The sequence below is a fragment of the Oncorhynchus kisutch genome, linkage group LG11 (genome assembly GCF_002021735.2).
Source record: "Oncorhynchus kisutch isolate 150728-3 linkage group LG11, Okis_V2, whole genome shotgun sequence".
NCBI lineage: Eukaryota > Metazoa > Chordata > Actinopteri > Salmoniformes > Salmonidae > Oncorhynchus > Oncorhynchus kisutch.
The window spans coordinates 45,972,989-45,991,504 of record NC_034184.2 but is presented as its reverse complement, the minus strand read 5'-3'; the positions used below and the strand labels follow the sequence as shown (position 1 = coordinate 45,991,504).

Genomic DNA, 18,516 nt, shown 5'->3' with positions numbered 1-18,516 from the left:
TGCGTCGTCTATGGACCTATTAGGGCAGTAAGCAAATTGGAGTGGGTCTAGGGTGTCAGGTATGGTGGAGGTGATATGATCCTTGACTAGTCTCTCAAAGCACTTCATGATGACGGAAGTGAGTGCTACGGGGCGATAGTCATTTAGCTCAGTTACCTTAGCTTTCTTGGGAACTGGAACAATGGTGACCCTCTTGAAGCATGTGGGAACAGCAGACTGGGATAAGGATTGATTGAATATGTCCGTAAACACACCAGCCAGCTGGACTGCGCATGCTCTGAGGACGTGGCTGGGGATGCCGTCTGGGCTGGCAGCCTTGCGAGGGTTAACCCGTTTAAATGTTTTACTCACGTTGGCTGCAGTGAAGGAGAGCCCGCAGGTTTTGGTAGCGGGCTGTGTCAATGGCACTGTATTGTCCTCAAAGCGACCAAAAAAGTTGTTTGGTTTGTCTGGGAGCAAGACATCGTGGTCCGCGACAGAGCTAGTTTTCCTTTTGTAGTCCGTGATTGACTGTAGACCCTGCCACATACCTCTTGTGTCTGAGCTGTTGAAGTGCGACTCTACCTTGTCTCTGTATTGATGCTTAGCTTGTTTGATTGCCTTGCGGAGGGAATAGCTACACTGTTTGTATTCGGTCATGTTTCCGGTCACCTTTCCCTGATTAAATGCAGTGGTTTGCACATTCAGTTTTGCGGGAATGCTGCCATCAATCCATGGTTTCTGGTTGGGGTATGTTTTAATAGACGCTGTGGATACAACATCACCGATGCACTTGCTAATAAACTCGCTCACCGAATCAGCGTATTCATCAATGTTATTGTCCGACGCAATGAAGAACATATCCCAGTCCACGTGATCGAAGCAATTTTGAAGCGTGGAATCCAATTGGTCAGACCAGCGTTGAACAAACCTGAGCACGGGTGCTTCCTGTTTTAGTTTCTGTCTATAGGCTGGGAGCAACAAAATGGTGTCGTGGTCAGATTTTCCAAATTGGGGGCGGGGGAGGGCTTTATATGCTTTGCGGAAGTTAGAATAACAATGATCCTGGGTTTTGCCAGCCCGGGTCGCGCATTCGATATGCTGATAACATTTAGGGAGCCTCAAAAGAAAGTGCATGGTTATTGATTTCCTTGGTTTCCAAATATTCACATCTGGACTAGAGATTGAGTGGGTCGAAAGGGAATTAGAGGAATTGTTTTAAACTTCTCTACTTTGCTAAGTAAAGTTTTATGGTTAAAACGTTTATTGGGATGTATAGGCTGTGTTTGTTCTGACAATTAGGTTACCTATTTGAAAACAATGGCAGCCTACCTGTGTTGATTTCGATCATAGGCTGGAAATAGGCTGGAAAACTCGAGGAATGAGGTAACTCCGATTTCAAGAGAGAATAAAACTGTTTACAATGGCTTTTCATTACAATTACGCTGGCGAACACTACACTATTCTTTGTGAATTAACGGTCGCTACTCTCGCGTACCCAAAATTCTCATAGTTGACGGATGTCCCTCCGTGTGATTTGGGCTTATGTTAGCTGTGTGACAGTGATGTGTTATGTAGGCCTTATGAAGGATTGAAGGAACGTGTCAGAGGAGATAAATAAAGAATTCTGCTTAATAGAAAATGAGATATAGTGAGGTCATATTACACCGGCGTAATGACTTTGTCTTCCTTTGCTTGTTACATTCGGACACTCTAATCAACAATTATGTATTTTTTTTACTCATGTTTATGTGGCAAAACCCTGGCGGCCAAAAAAACTCATTTTCTGTGTATGATTAAATGGTTGATTATCTGGCACTGTTTCCCCTTACTGCCCAGTTTATTTGGCTGATTAGCAGGCTGAGAGAGTTAGGCAATGTAAACCACATTCAGCTCAATAGCCTTTTTATGGTTCAGAGGGGTTCATGATGCTAACACTAATTGCTGGGTTGATTAGTGAGGTGTCCGAATCGCCTCCTTTCTCTCTCAGGTTCTATTCTGCTGCCCCAGTGTGCCTGGAGAAGGCTAGGCGTGTGCGCGTGTGAACATGTGCGTGCGTGCTGATCGTGGGTGGATCGTTTCAGTAGGACAGCAGAGGCACTAATCGACTCCCACTTTTCCACCACTGTCAGCCCTTTCCCGTGAGCTGCAATAAAGATAGATTAACTTAGAGACACTCAAAACATTTTTCGATTCACCACCCTCTTGGTAATAACATGTTTCCAGGTGGTGACAGTAAGAAGAAAACTATCTAAACAAAGAGAGGGAGGAAGGCTGTGGCCCACGCATGCCTTATGTAATAGTCCTGATGTGATATCTATGGATTTCTAATGGAGAGACCCACGGGAGTAGTACGCTATGGATACGGAGAAATATGATACGGTAGACTGTAGGTGGATGTATGTTCCTCTCTTACAGAAACCATGTGTTCTTTAGTCCTGGGGGATCTTTCAGTGTCAACGAGTTGGACACAAATGTAAATGGGTGATTTTCAAAGGTGACTATGTCAAAATACAGATTTTCCTTTGAATAATTTAAATCCATTGCTTGCTGTCCATCAAAGGAAAACAAACGCAACAGTCCCGAATTGCCATGTCCTTCAGACATACTACCGGTGTATTATAGATTATGAATATCAACACTGAATATAATCACAAGAAAGTACTCTCTGACAGGCCACCTGTTGTGTGTGTTTGTAGTGTTTGTGTAACATTTGTATTTACATGTTCCTATGAGTTGTTCATTTAGTGTGGATTTGCATATTATTCAACTGTGTTTGCATATCACTGTGTCTGAGGATCCACAAGCCAGCAAGTCTGTCCCAGTGTGTGGTGTGTGTTTTTGGTTTTACTATCCTTGTGGTGATTCACAAACATAGTAAAACATGGAAAATTCGGACATTTCCCCACACGGAAAAATACTAGTTTAGGCTTAGGGATTAGGGTTAGGAGTTAGGTCAAACATGTTTTTGAATGGGAATCAATTGTTTGCTCCACACAAATATAGTAAAACAAATGTTTGAATTTGTGGGTGTGCTTTAATTTGTGTGTTTGTGTGTGGATGTGCATGGCTCTTTGAGTGGCAGCCAATCATTTCCATCAGACCCTTCCATCAGCCTGTGTGTCATGGCACGGAGGCAATGACAGAAGGCAGATGTTAAGATGGCCTGATGTCTGTGTTCACATCCATGAGAGCTGTAAATATTGCAGCGGGAAGAGGAAATACACAGCTGGTTAGCCGGTCACTAAGTCAAGGACATTGACATGCAGTAACTCACACTCCAGCTCCTCCTCTGTCAGAAATGCTTACCATAGTTCTATCTGAATAAAGTAGTAGTTATTGTAGTACATGGTAAGTAGGCTTATATTTGGATGGCATATGCTCCTTACGGAGTAAAAAGGTTTAAGTCAAGTAAGGCCAGGCTCAGAAGAGCAACAACATGTTCTTGGTCAAAGCTTTCAGAGAGTTTGCTGTGGTCAATCAAATCAATTCAAATTGTATTTGTCACACACACACATATATATATACATATATATATATATATGAGGAATAAGAAATAAAAGTAACAAATAATTAAAGAGCAGCAGTAAAACAACAATAGCGAGGCTATATACAGGGGGTACCACTTAGTCGAAGAAATCTAACCAGTGCCCCCGCTATTGGGGCACATATAACTGACAAGTTAATATAGACATAACTTGTCAGTATGTAATGAAAAATTTCCCCCGTGGGGATTGGAGGGATTGGACAGAGTTCACATTTCTTTTGTTAGTTGGATGTTAGAGCTTACCATAGCTTTCCGTTGAGCCTTCTGAACAGTAAGCATGCATCTTGTTAGGGATGCCTGAACATGATGCTCTACGAGCTATATCACCTTCAGATCTGACTGTCCAAAGCTCTTATATGTGACTACTTCACCAGTTCCCCAATCACTGTGTGGATGTTGTCTTATTTACTTCCTGAGAGGAAAAAAGTCTCCGGTGGTCTGCTCTGGTACAAGGGAGTTGTTGGGATGAATATAGCAATTCGCACCTCTGTGGAAAGATTTTCATCTGCTGTAACCATGGGGGTGTTTTCTCTAGAGTTTAATGTATGTGAGAGTTAGTGACCTGTTAGTGACCTGCAGAGAACCAATCATCCACTTAGCTGGTGGAGAGACTTAGTGTGTGTGTGTGTGCCCCTGTCAGACATGCGGGCATGACTGCGTTTAATGTGTGTCAGGTCATAATCAAATTTAGATGATCAAGATTTTAGCCTGGACTGTTTGAAATTGATTTTATCAACAGAGACAGAAGTCAAATGAAGACAGAGGGAGTGATATTTACACAGATTGGACCTGGGCTGGACTGACTTATTTTACCCAGCATGCACTCAGGGCCTGTAATGTCCCCCTTGTTATTTGCATTGTAAATAACGGGCTAGAATGGCAGAATACATGCCTACAAGTACTTTTCCCTCTCTCCTACCAGTTATGATTGTTTATCTTCTGCCTTTAGCTGTCAGAGGGGCCCAACACATACAGTGGGGAGAGCAAGTTTTTGATACCCTGCCGATTTTGCCGGTATTCCCACTTACAAAGCATGTAGAGGTCTGTAATTTTTTATCATAGGTACACTTCAACTGTGAGAGACAGAATCTAGAACAAAAACTCCAGAAAATCACATTGTATGATTTTTAAGTAATTAATTAGCATTTTATTGCATGACATTGGTATTTGATACATCAGAAAAGCAGAACTTAATATTTGGTACAGAAACCTTTGTTTGTAATTACGTTTCCTGTAGTTCTTGACCAGGTTTGCTATGCTATGTCTGGTGCAAACACAACACCTCTCATCACCCTGAGAACATCATCCCCACAGCATGATGCTGCCACCACCATGCTTCACTGTGGGGATGTTTTTCATCGGCAGGGACTGGAAAACTGGTCAGAATTAAAGGAATGATCGATGGTGCTAAATACAGGGAAGTTCTTGAGGGAAACTTGTTTCAGTCTTCCAGAGATTTGAGACTGGGACGGAGGTTCACCTTCTGGCAGGACAATGACCATATGCATACTGCTAAAGCAACACTCATATAGTTAAAAGGGAGACATTTAAATATCTTGGAATGGCCTAGTCAAAGCCCAGACCTCAATCCAATTGAGAATCTGTGGTATGACTTAAAGATTGCTGTACACCAGCAGAACCCATCCAAATTGAAGGAGCTGGAGCAGTTTTGCCTTGAAGAATGGGTAAAAATCCAAGTGGCTAGATGTGCCAAGCTTATAGAGACATACCCCAGGAGACTTGCAGCTGTAATTGCTGCAAAAGGTGGCTCTACAAAGTATTGACTTTGGGGGGGGTGAATAGTTAAGCACGCTCGTTTTCAGTTTTTTTTGTCTTATTTCTTGTTTGTTTCACAATAAAAATATTTTGCATCTTTAAAGTGGTAGGCATGTTGTGTATATCAAATGACACAAACTCCCCCCAAAATCTATTTTAATTACAACAAAATAGGAAAAATACCAAGGGAGGTGAATACTTTCACAAGCCACTGTATAGCGATGTTATCTTTGTGTTCATCTGAGACTAACATGAGTGACCTCCGATATTCTCATACTTGGGCTTGTTTGGTTTGCAACTTGAGATGTTTCAGTGCGTGCGTGGCATCTTGCTGTCAAGCCATGTCAACTCTCACAGTCTCTCACATATCTCTTATGTCTACTATATTTCTGAATCCAACCATCAATTTTGTCTTTGTTCTTTCTCCAGAAACTATGCCTACTGGCGACTACTGAGGAGGAAATCTTTGCCCATCTGGGTTTGGAGTATGTGGAGCCTTGGCAGAGAAATGCATAAGCATCATCCTCTCACAGACACCCATACAATACCACCTTTATACATACAGTACATTAGGGGTTCCCAACTTTTTAATTCTCAGCCCACCTTCCAACATTGGGAAACACATTTTGCCATGGGGTGGAGAAATAGTTTTTCTGTTTTAAAGCTAATTTCCTGCAGTTCTACAGATTTTGGCATGTCTTACGTGTGTTTATGTAATATCTGAGTGAGTTAAACATTACAACAAAATTAATGGGCTAAAAACTTAGCTACAAAACATTAGCTGACATAGGCTAGTTGATCTGGACATTTCTGACAAGTTATACATCGCTATCTAATAACTGACATGACAAAAGGAAAAACTGCTGATGCACTACCCAATTTAGAAATGTCAACTTTCAAGAGTAAGTTGAACCCGACTGAGTTCCTTAAAAAATATGCTTTGGGGAACTCCGCGCCACCCCTGCCATCCCCTTGTGCCCCCCGCAGTTTGGGAACCACTGCAGTACATAATTCCCATCTGTCTCCCCCCTCGGCTACACACTACTGCAATCTCATTTCAAAGAGCCTAATCTGGGTTGATTTTTATACTTGTGTTCTGTTGTCAGACTACATACTGATGTATGATTCATGATTATATTCTTTTCAGCCTGGCTTTTTTCTCTTAGCCTCTTAGTAAATAAAAATTCTGTTCTGTCATTCAAAACCTGTTTTTCTCTGAGTATTCTTATGTGATTGATACATAACTACATAAATCAAATGGCTACGAAGTAAAAAGGGAAGAGGAGAGGGGCATAAGCAAGAGAGAGAAAGTCCCTTGTTGAGTAAAATGGTTGTAATCACCCTCCTCCTGGCAGGACAGCGCTGGAAGTGAACCGGAGCCAAGCCTCCTGGGAATGGAGAGGAGGGTAATGAGCTGCAGATAGAGGTGCATTCAGCATCCCCGTTTAGCCTCCGTTAGTGCCTCCATATCCACTGGGGGCATTTACAGTAGCAACCGCTCACTACTGCTACAGCCTCCTCCCCTCAGTCTGCTGTGTCGCAATGAATCCCTTCCCTAGGTGCAGGAATGAATTGTGCTGATTAAGGCCAATCAACTGTACTGGAGATACTGCAATCACCAGGGTTCATATGACAGGTCAGTTTACATTGTAAATATAGTCATTTACAGATGTAGAATTTTAATTTGAGACAGTTTGCTACAGCAGGAAAATAATCTTGCAGCAACAGGAAATGGGCATTATTATGTGGATTATAATTAATGGACATTTTTCTAGGGTTTGAGAATTTTTCTCTCAAATCAAGTTAGAAATTCAAAGTCAGAAATTTCAAAGTGGAATCAAGTCAGAAATTTCGACAAACTTTCGAAGCCAATTTGGCATTTCCTGCTGTGCAGAACAATTCTCGGCAACAAAGGAGTGATCAAATTAACATCCTACATCGGTAGTAAGTGTTGCTGTTTTAAGGGCCTCTTATTAGGAAGCATGCTATTACTCTTCTTATGGTAGCTGTGCTGGGTCATACAGATTCATCTGCTGAAGATATAAAGAGCACAGTCCTCCAGCCGCACAGTAGCATGGCCTGCTGTCCTGTCCACAACCTAGCCCAGTTTCCCATGATGCTCAGATCAAGCACATCCCATGATACCGCTGAAAGATCACTGGGGCTATCACATCCTAGTGAATCACCCTATTTAAAGATCTTTAAGTAGAGCATAACAGGCACTTTGAGGACTCAACCCCAGGGCCTAGCTCTCCCTCTCACCCCCCTCTCTCCCCTATCCTGGCTGGCCGGTCAAACAGAGAGTCACACTAACTGCATTCTGAGACAGGCCTACACAGTGGTGTTGAAACTGGAGCTCTATCTGCCTTTCTCTGGAGGCCTGGGTCATTGGGTTGTATAATAATAAAACGATGGCAATGAACGTTTCACTGTCCAGCTGAGGCAGCTTATCTAATGCTGCATGGACAAATACTTTTTTAGCTGTGATGTCTTCAGTAACTATGTGAGGAATTCAGACCCGAGTTACCAGTGCGTAAATTGAACTTAATTCAATTTTATGCACTTTTCTCTCTACCCATATTCTGACCTTGAACTTACGCATGGGAAAAGCCAGTGCCAGCAAGGTACACATTTGAATAAGGATACGATGAATAAGGTTGCGCAACCTGTTGGTTCCAAGTGGAAAAACATCAAATACATATTTTCCTGACATAAATAACACCGTTCTCTATGCACTGTCATTTACTAATTGGTAAGAGCTATTGATTGGGAATTTAGGCTTGGTTTCTGTACAAGCACTTTGACAACAGCTGATGTAAAAAGACATTCATAGATACATTTGTTTTACGATGAGAGCTAGCTAAATGAGTCATCCTTTTGGATAAGGGGATTGTAAATATAAATTAAAATGGTTTTAAATCTATTTTACCTAATGATTGTTGGATACAAATGTGAAACCAGTCATATGGCATCAAACAGAAGCATATCAACGTGACAGGTAGGCTATGTGTGCACCTTTCCCACAGAGAAGTATATGAAATGTTGTGCCATTATGCAGAAATTAAATTGTATGCCCTTGCAGGGATGAATCTTGGAGACGCAAGCCAAAAATGAGATGACAAGCCAAATGAGATGACAGTCGGGTCAAATGTAATCTTTGTGCGCTCTAGAATGTTTTAATCTCAGTCCAGACTGTTCTCAGGTTTTTTTTAAAACAATTTGTATCATGTTTAAATATTAGCCACTATCGGTAGTCACCGTCAGTAATACCCACACACATGTATAATTATCACTTTAGTGTTAGTTCCCTTCAATTTGTAGCCTGCATTTGGCATCATTACATTACATTGTTAATTTCCCTTTCTTTCCTCTGTCATGTCCGTGTGGTTGATGCCGAGGGTCGCTAGTAATGATAGTGGAAAATATTTAACGTTTTACAAGTTGTTCTATCATTTGGGATATGCAGCCCACTTTATGGAACCATCATGGAATTTAGACCAAGCCTGGCAATTTAAACCTGGAGCCTGGCGCATGGTTTACAATGACTTGATCGTTGTCATACCAGTACCATGATCAGTGAAGATTAGGATAGATTTACAGGACTATTGATCAACCCTTATTGTCACAGTTTTCTCCCCTTCCTATAGTTAATGGATCAAACAACTGAATGGCAACTTTCAGAATGAATCAAGCCACTGTATTTTTGACTCACCAATATATTTTGGGCGTAAAGGCTCTCCAAACCTGTTTTATAGGATGTAGGTAGATTCCTAACCCTAAATAATCTAAAAGATCCAATATTTTTTTTACATCTTCCAATCGGTACTGAAACTGAGATGTTCATAGGCCTATATTTTGATGGATTTATTTAATTGATCCCTAATATTCTGAACCTATTCTGAAGCCATTCTCTGTCGAGAAAATTCAAATTAAGGGTAAACCGTATTTAAAGGGATGGCTTTAGATAAATGTACTGCAACCCCCATTTACTGAAAACTCCATAAGGAAATCTGTTTGCCAGCCACTGGGAGGGTTTGCAGTGGTTAAATAAAATGTATTCAAATCAAATCAAATTTATTTGTCACATACAGGTGTTGAGCAGATTTTATTGTGGGTGTAGCTAAATGCTTGTGTTTCTAGCTCCAACAGTGCAGTAATATCTAACAAGTCATATATAACAATTTCACAATAATATACACAAATCTAAAGTAAAGGAATGAAATTAAGAATATATAAATGTTTGGGCGAGCAATTTCAGAGTGGTATAGACTAAGATACAGTAGAATAGGACACAATACAGTATATACATATGAGATTAGTAGTGTAAATAATGTTAGCATTGTTAGTGACTAGTGTTCCATTATTAAAGTGGCCAGTGATTTCAAGTCTATGTATATAGGGCAGCAGCCTCTAATGTTTTAGTGATGGCTGTTTAACAGTCTGATCTCCTTGAGATAGAAGCTGTTTTTCAGTCTCTCGGTCCCAGCTTTGATGCACCCGTACTGACCTCGCATTCTGGATGATAGCGGGGTGAACAGGAAGTGGCTAGGGTGGTTGTTGTCCTTCATGATCTTTTTGGCATTCCTGAGACATCGGATGCCCTGGAGGGCAGGTTGTTTGCCCCCGGTGATGAGTTGGGCAGACCGCACCACCCTCTGGAGAGCCCTGCGGTTGCGGATGGTGTAGTTGCCGTACCAGGCGATGACACAGCCCGACAGGATTAATTGTGCATCTGTAAACGTTTGTGAGGGTTTTAGGTGCCAAGACAAATTTCTTCAAGTTCCTGAGGTTAAAGAGGCAGTGTTGTGCCTTCTTCACCACACTGTCTGTGTGGGTGGACCATTTCAGTTTGTCAGTGATGTGCACGCCAAGGAACTTGAAGCTTTCAGCCACTCCCAAAGAGCTCGGTTCGTACCTGCGTAAGGTAAGTCTGAATATTAATTAGAACCAAAAGCGGCCATCGACGGCTTTTCTTTAAATTACTATAGCAGATGCGAACATCCTAGTTTTTTAAACAATAATATCTGTGTCAATATCGCAAAATGAAATTGCTAACAACCTGTTGTCGTATTCACGTGGTTGTTTTCATCAACCAGAAACTGGGCATGCTTCCATTTGAATAAAAAATTAAAATCATTCCTCAAAATGACGGCCCCTGAAGCAGACAAAACTTTTCACTGTGAAAGAGGCTTTATCTAGTGATACGGATTCTCACACGTCCTTGCACTTTGAAAAGTGATGATCTTGAGTGAAATAAGTGAACAGATATATGTTTGGTGTTGTCATTGTTTGATGCTGTGAAACTTGGGGAATAGCTCACAGATTAACAAATGCTGTCATGTCATGATAACTTGGTACTTTAGTGGTGGATCTTGAATGATTGCTCTCTGTCTCATAGAAATAGTTGCAGTGCTTAGCCGTATATAATCATTTAACTAGTTGGTTGTTTTGTCTTGTTTATACCTATGTAATTCATTTGGAAACTGTCCCAGCTTCGTAACTAATCAGCTAACATTGGCGAACTCTGTAGTTAATCTGTCAGGCAAGAGTTGATTGGAGGAGAGAGAGAGAGCGAGTGTGTGTGTGTGTGTGTGTGTGTGTGTGTGTGTGTGTGTGTGTGTGTGTGTGTGTGTGTGTGTGTGTGTGTGTGTGTGTGTGTGTGTGTGTGTGTGTGTGTGTGTGTGTGTGTGGAATGGGATGCCTGTAACTATATCACACAATTTATTATGGAGAACCCTTATTATGAAGAGAGTATGTGTATGGTTGAGAAAAAAAGAGGAAGGAAGAGAGACAGTGTGAGGGAGAGAGAAAGTTCCTGACTACAAATGTATTCTATTTGTTGCTCTTCTCCTTTTCCTCTGTTACTCTGCTCCTCTAGGTCAGTGAACGTGAGGTAAGTGATTCTGGGAGTCAGGGCTCAGCAGCAAAAGGCAGGGAGCAAGAGGAGTTAGAGATGATTGGAGGGATAGAGATGTGGCGAGAGGAAGAGGAGGGAGAGTAGAGGGAGAGCAGAAGAGGCGAGTGAAGGAGAGGGAGAGGAGAGAGGAGGGAGAGGAACACGGAGAGGAGGGAGAGGAGGAAGAAGAGGAGGGAGAGGGAGAGGAGGAAGAAGAGGGAGATCACACCCGAGAGGGGAGCATACGTTTCCATGGCATGTGTCTGCCCCAAGTCCCACCACTCACCCTTGTACCACACAGTCTGGGCCTAAAGTGCATTCAAAATGCAGCGTTTGCGTTCACTTTGTGACATGGGCACAATGGCAGGAAGAGGGGAGCCAAGAATGTGGCACCAGGGTGTGTGGACCGAGTTACAACTCATTTGAAGGCAGGTGAAGTTTGAAGTGCGCAAGAGAGGCTGTGTGGTGTGCATTCGAAGTGGATGCAGGGCGAAGAGTGGGAGATGTGTAAAGCCCTCCTTTAGGTGCTCTACTATTCTGTGCCACATTTGCAGGGTGGGGCTGTGCTTCCACAAGTTCCATGACATGCTGTAGGCTAAATGCAAACACTAAAGTGACTGTGTGAAATATGAATTTATCCTACAAATCATTCATTGTCTCTGAAGAGTTATGTTTTGTATCTTCCCTCTTCATCTCTCTCTATCTAATAGTTGTTGGAACCACTGAATTGTTGTCAAAGTAGGCTACTATTTCTACATTTCTACATTTTGTGTCAGGCTTGGTCTGTACTAAATCTTATTGAGTGAAGTTACCTACATTTAAGGGATAATGCCGGTGTTTGGAGGATATATTGGCAGGGGTGTTGTCAGGCCCAAGACTAAGTATTTTGTGGACAATTAATTTTTTTGACATTTCTGACCCAATGCAATTCCCAATTGTCTGTGCAGTTCAAGTCTGCAGATATTTGCGCAACTCCCGTCAGAACAAGATCTGCACACACGTGTTCATATTTAGCGTCTGTTGTCAGCATCACAGTCATTGTTGTTTGTATTTCCAATTATAACTTTGGAAATGTGTGTGTTTCTTTCAAAGTAAGTGCCTTATTGCGTTATAATAGTTTCTGTATGTCGTGTTATGCCTTTTTTACTGCAGCTCACTGCATGTATGGAGCATAATATATTTGTGTATATTCCTTATAAATTCAGTGTCACGTCCTGACTTTAGTTCCTTTTTTTTGTCTCTTTTAGTTTGGTCATGGCGTGAGTTGGGGTGGGCATTCTATGTTGTGTTTTCTAGGTTTTCTATTTCTATGTGTTTGGCCTGGTATGGTTCCCAATCTAAGACTGGCACTTCTACACCTGCATTGCTTGCTGTTTGGGGTTTTAGGCTGGGTTTCTGTACAGCACTTTGAGATATCAGCTGATGTACGAAGGGCTATATAAATACATTTGATTTGATTTGATTTGACTGGCAATCGTTGTCTCTGATTGAGAACCATACTTAGGCAGCCTGTTTTTCCACTATGATTTGTGGGTAGTTGTTTTCTGTGTCTGTGTTGTACCATACAGAACTGTTTCGGTTTTCATTTATTGCTCTTGTTCTGTTGTTTTCAGGGTTCAGTTTAATAAATATATTATGGACACTTACCACGCTGCGCATTGGTCCGATATTTCCTACTCCTCCTCAGAAGAGGAGGAAAATCGTTACACGGGGACACACGAAGTAACGTTACTCCTTTCATAACCTTTATGGTGTTATGTTCAAACATGCTTATGTAGCTAGCTACATTCTTCTATTAGCTCTGTAAAACAATGCTAATTGCATCCGGGAAGTATTATCTTGTGTTGTATTTTGAAGCTACCCTGGCCTTATGACTCCCAAGTGGCACAGCGGTCAGCATCTCAGTGCTAGAGGAATCACTACAGACACCCTGGTTCAAATCCAGGCTACGTTTCAATCAAAGTAAGTGACTTATTACGTTATAGTTTCTGTATGATTTGTATGTCCATTTACCAAAAATACCTTGTTCAGTAATCAGTTCACCGCCATCTAACAGGTGAGAAATGTGGCCATTGAGGGCAGCAGTGTCAATCAGATGGAAAAATATCTTCTTATCCCACTTTGTCATTTTCTGAGTGCATTCCACAAAGCTGTTTATCATGTCCGCCTTATCCACTGCCCCCATTTTGAGGTTATAGTCAAGCACACAGTCTGGTTTGATTTCTCTTTCTCCCGTCAGGTGGTCCACCTTCCCTGTGGCCCGACATCGTTGCTGTATGGACAGTGCAGAGAACATGGATGTTTCGTTTGTCATGCCACTTTACTGCCAGCTGTTGACCATTCTCCTTGAACTCCACCTCCCCTCACTGCATCTTCCTGCATCCGAATGCCGGCATCCCCTTCCTGTTTGACCTGACTGTGCCACAAGCCCCTGTGCTGTTGGAGAGCAGATGCTGGAAGACTGTGGGACTGCTGTAACAATTGTCCACATACAAAGTGTGTCCCCTGCTGAGATGAGGAGCCAGCATGGTCATCACCACGGACCCGACACCCCAAGCCCCTCATAATGTTGGATGTCAGTGGTGGACCCTGCGCAAACAATAATGTCCTGGACAAATCCTGTCTTCACGTCGCACATGACAAAGAACTTGACCCCAAACCTGTGCCTTTTGGAGGGAATATTGACGGAACGCCAGCCTACCATTCCATAACATCAGGGACTCATCAATCCATTGTTGACCAAATGTAGGCATCGTAGCAGAACTTGGGAAAAGAGGGTGGCAAAGAGGGGAGTTACAAATATAGGATCTGTGCTCCAGTATTCTCTTAGGGAGTTCTTTACTATCCCCATGAGAAGGTATACAGGAAGGTATACATTTCACTAATTGTGGTTGTCACCCATTTAGCAAGTTTCCCCCCCTACTCCTGGCTCTCTTCTCCTGTAGCTCCAAGGCATAGCGATTGGTCTCCTCTACTATGTCTCCCACCAGCTCCTCTGTCAGAAACAACTTGAAGCACTCTGCCTCAGATGGAAATGGCTAGGGGCGTTGCACTCCAGACTGGGACTCATCAAAGCAAACAGCAGGGCCAGGTTGGGGTGAAATGGCTCAGGCCTTCCAGCTGAACCTTTCCACAGAACTCCTGTACTTCATCCACTGTCGGTCTGCCTCCATCACTACCAGCATCTTCAAAGGGACCTGGGACTTCGTCAGTGGACAAGGAGTCCTCAGATTCAGGGTTCTCAATGTCTACAAGGTTGGGGAGCAGTTCCTCACTGTCAGAATCTGATTCCTGACTTTCATACTCAGACTCAATGTCAGAATTAAAAACATCTCCAGAATTTCTGCATTTGTGAGTGGTCTCCTTTTGAAAGACATTGCTAATACTACAGTTTATCTCACTAGCTATAAACATACAGCAATAACAACACTGAATGGCTCAGAGTGGGAGTGAGAGGTTATGTGATTGACTGCCGGCACATGCCACTTATATCAATAAATCACTATCAGAAAATGTTTAGTGTGGTAATTATTTATATATTTACTGTTTTATTCACATGTTTTCAAGTTCTATTGACAAATCATTTATTTCGATTATTGCATAGATTGTAATGGGCACATTACAGTATGTGTGTATGCAGTGTCTTGCGAAAATGCTTTAAAAAAAATATATATATATTTCACCTTTATTTAACCAGGTAGGCTAGTTGAGAACAAGTTCTCATTTGCAACTGCGACCTGGCCAAGATAAAGCATAGCAGTGTGAACAGACAACACAGAGTTACACATGGAGTAAACAATTAACAAGTCAATAACACAGTAGAAAAAAAGGGGAGTCTATATACATTGTGTGCAAAAGGCATGAGGAGGTAGGCGAATAATTACAATTATGCAGATTAACACTGGAGTGATAAATGATCAGATGGTCATATACAGGTAGAGATATTGGTGTGCAAAAGAGCAGAAAAGTAAATAAATAAAAACAGTATGGGGTTGAGGTAAAAATGGGTGGGCTATTTACCGATAGACTATGTACAGCTGCAGCGATCGGTTAGCTGCTCAGATAGCAGATGTTTGAAGTTGGTGAGGGAGATAAAAGTCTCCAACTTCAATGATTTTTGCAATTCGTTCCAGTCGCAGGCAGCAGAGAACTGGAAGGAAAGGCGGCCAAATGAGGTGTTGGCTTTAGGGATGATCAGTGAGATACTCCTGCTGGAGCGCGTGCTACGGATGGGTGTTGCCATCGTGACCAGTGAACTGCGATAAGGCGGAGCTTTACCTAGCATGGACTTGTAGATGACCTGGAGCCAGTGGAATATGTAGCGAGGGCCAGCCGACTAGAGCATACAGGTCGCAGTGGTGGGTGGTATAAGGTGCTTTAGTGACAAAACGGATGGCACTGTGATAAACTGCATCCAGTTTGCTGAGTAGAGTGTTGGAAGCAATTTTGTAGATGACATCGCCGAAGTCGAGGATCGGTAGGATAGTCAGTTTTACTAGGGTAAGTTTGGCGGCGTGAGTGAAGGAGGCTTTGTTGCGGAATAGAAAGCCGACTCTAGATTTGATTTTCGATTGGAGATGTTTGATGTGAGTCTGGAAGGAGAGTTTACAGTCTAGCCAGACACCTAGGTACTTATAGATGTCCACATATTCAAGGTCGGAACCATCAAGGGTAGTGATGCTAGTCAGGCGTGCGGGTGCAGGCAGCGAACGGTTGAAAAGCATGCATTTGGTTTTACTAGCGTTTAAGAGCAGTTGGAGGCCACGGAAGGAGTGTTGTATGGCATTGAAGCTCGTTTGGAGGTTAGATAGCACAGTGTCCAAGGACGGGCCGGATGTATATAGAATGGTGTCGTCTGCGTAGAGGTGGATCAGGGAATCGCCCGCAGCAAGAGAAACATCATTGATATATACAGAGAAAAGAGTCGGCCCGAGAATTGAACCCTGTGGCACCCCCATAGAGACTGCCAGAGGTCCGGACAGCATGCCCTCCGATTTGACACACTGAACTCTGTCTGCAAAGTAGTTGGTGAACCAGGCAAGGCAGTCATCAGAAAAACCGAGGCTACTGAGTCTGCCGACAAGAATATGGTGATTGACAGAGTCGAAAGCCTTGGCAAGGTCGATAAAAATGGCTGCACAGTACTGTCTTTTATCGATGGCGGTTATGATATCGTTTAGTACCTTGAGCGTGGCTGAGGTGCACCCGTGACCGGCTCGGAAACCAGATTGCACAGCGGAGAAGGTACGGTGGGATTCGAGATGGTCAGTGACCTGTTTGTTGACTTGGCTTTCGAAGACCTTAGACCTTTTGATGGTTGTACTGATTATGATGAGCTAAGCTAATTCCAGCTATGTATGGAGCCATGTTTGACATACAATGCATTCTGGGTATCAGACCAGGTCTGTCGGACCAAAGATGTTATAACAAAATGAGGTTAAGGGTTCACAATTTTTTTGAGAACTTCCGGAAGTGAATGGTGGGATGTGAACGATGGTAGACACACCCCCTTCAACATGCATACTATATACAGACCAAACTCATCTTGTCTTCTCTTTGGTTTCTGTGAGAAACTACCCATTGTCAGATTACTTTAGATTTCTAGAAAGTGTTTTACTCAATTATTTCGATAAATGGTGAGCTCACCCGTGATGAGATTAATTATAATAGTAATAGCTATTAGCTAATTCATATTGTAGTGTATGTCAGCCGAGAGTTATAAAAATATATGACTGCTTGTGTTACATTAATCTTAGCGCTAAAACTATTGGATTATTGTGTTATGCTGTAGTAGATACTTCAGTGAATGTCTGAACATTGCATCCAAAAATAAGCTCAAATGCTGATTGGTGCGTCAAGTATGACACTTGTATTTTCATGAATGTTTAATATTATTATTTTTTGTATTTTAAATTTTGCGCTCTGCAATTTCACAGAATTGCAGGATTTTATTTTTAAACTTCAAAATTGTCTCTCCATGACCCATGGCAAAATGTGCAGAATTGGAGGAAAATAGCTGTAAAACTAAAAATGTTCTCTCCACCGTCAAATCTCGCTGAAAATGCTGAAAATGGACTTGGATGGTTTTTGTGTGCTGTGTTTGAAATCCTTTGTAAAGAGTATGGGCATACTGGAAGTCTGTTTGTGTATATGCTTGTGTTTGTGTATTACAGTACACTTCCCAAGATCATATAGGTTTGCATCATATTATAGCCTAGGGAATAGCTGTCACAGCAACTGTATGGGCTTTCACTCCCAACACAATGTGACACATTACTGTCCAATCAGCAACACTGTCACAACATCACTGTGCTGCTTTACTTACTGAAAAAAGTTTTCTTTCTACTCAACCATCACATAAACTAAAAGAGGAGAGGAGACAGAAATAGATTAGGTTGAAGGCTGGTAATTTCATAGTTGCTTGAGTAAACTCTTCGGTATTGTATTAGAGGACAGTGATTTATTGGATGTGCTGTAAGTGCTAGAACGCATCATGTCTGGGCCAGTTAAAGCCAATGGAGGAGGGTGACAGAATAAGGACACTGTGTATCCTTTCCTCTCAAGTCCTGTCAGGCCGTCAACTCACTCGGAGAGAAGTGAAACCGATACATGTCTGCAGTCGATGTGAAAAAAAATAAGGTAGAGGGGGAAATGCTCAGATTGCTTGGCTTCACAGCTCGGAGATATTGGAGTCAGCCACACAAGGAATGACAGGCATTTAGAAGGACCTGCTGTTGGCCCTGCAGGATGGTCTTTCATGGGTGAAAACAATCAATCAATCTGATTTCTACTCTAACTCCAACTTTTTCCTCTCGTCTTTTATCCGGATATCCCCCACATCCACTGAGAACTATTGCCACCACTTACCATGTCACATAAAACATTGTTTTTGTATTTCATTCTAGGAAAGGTGCCATTTGGTCTCCATCAATTGTCTTCATCAGTACAAAGAGTAATGATAGTATCAAGGTTTCACATTTTCTTTAGGAATCATATCTTGTTCATGAAAGGGTAAATAAAAGGGAATCAGAAAGGACACCGTGCTTGATCTGACAACGACACTGAGCGTGCTGTGGAGTAAAGTGTGGCATGGATCTACCGTACAGTGTGTGTGGATTTCAGTGATAAATTACCTGCATCCTGGTTCCTGGGGTGGGTGGGCCGAGCCTCAGAAGGTGTCCACCTCCGCAGGTGGAATAGGAGAGAATGAAGAGAGATGGAAAGAAAAAAAGGAGTAAGGAGGAGATATGCCATCTGCTCCACCATGTCACCTTGCTACCCTCCACCTTCTGCTGTGTCTAAAGGAGGGGCTGTGGTG

General features: G+C 42.3%; 1 protein-coding gene and 1 long non-coding RNA gene across 3 annotated transcripts in view; both read left to right on the top strand.

Annotated features, from left to right (window-relative positions):
• Positions 1–6,539, top strand: part of LOC109899068 (DNA nucleotidylexotransferase) — a 140,468-nt gene extending 133,929 nt beyond the window's left edge. Inside the window, exon 11 of one of the 2 annotated variants that reach the window (XM_020494119.2) lies at positions 5,732–6,539. In XM_020494119.2, the coding sequence (XP_020349708.1) occupies positions 5,732–5,818 (87 nt within the window). In that variant the 3' untranslated portion in view covers positions 5,819–6,539. The remainder of the gene's footprint in view (positions 1–5,731) is intronic. The other variant, XM_020494118.2, reaches the window with a different exon arrangement.
• Positions 6,540–13,112: 6,573 nt separating this feature from the next.
• LOC116376139 (uncharacterized) lies at positions 13,113–14,538 on the top strand. The gene is made up of 2 exons (XR_004211526.1): positions 13,113–13,160; positions 13,438–14,538. It is a non-coding gene; the product is annotated as an uncharacterized LOC116376139 (long non-coding RNA).
• Positions 14,539–18,516: the final 3,978 nt, after the last annotated feature.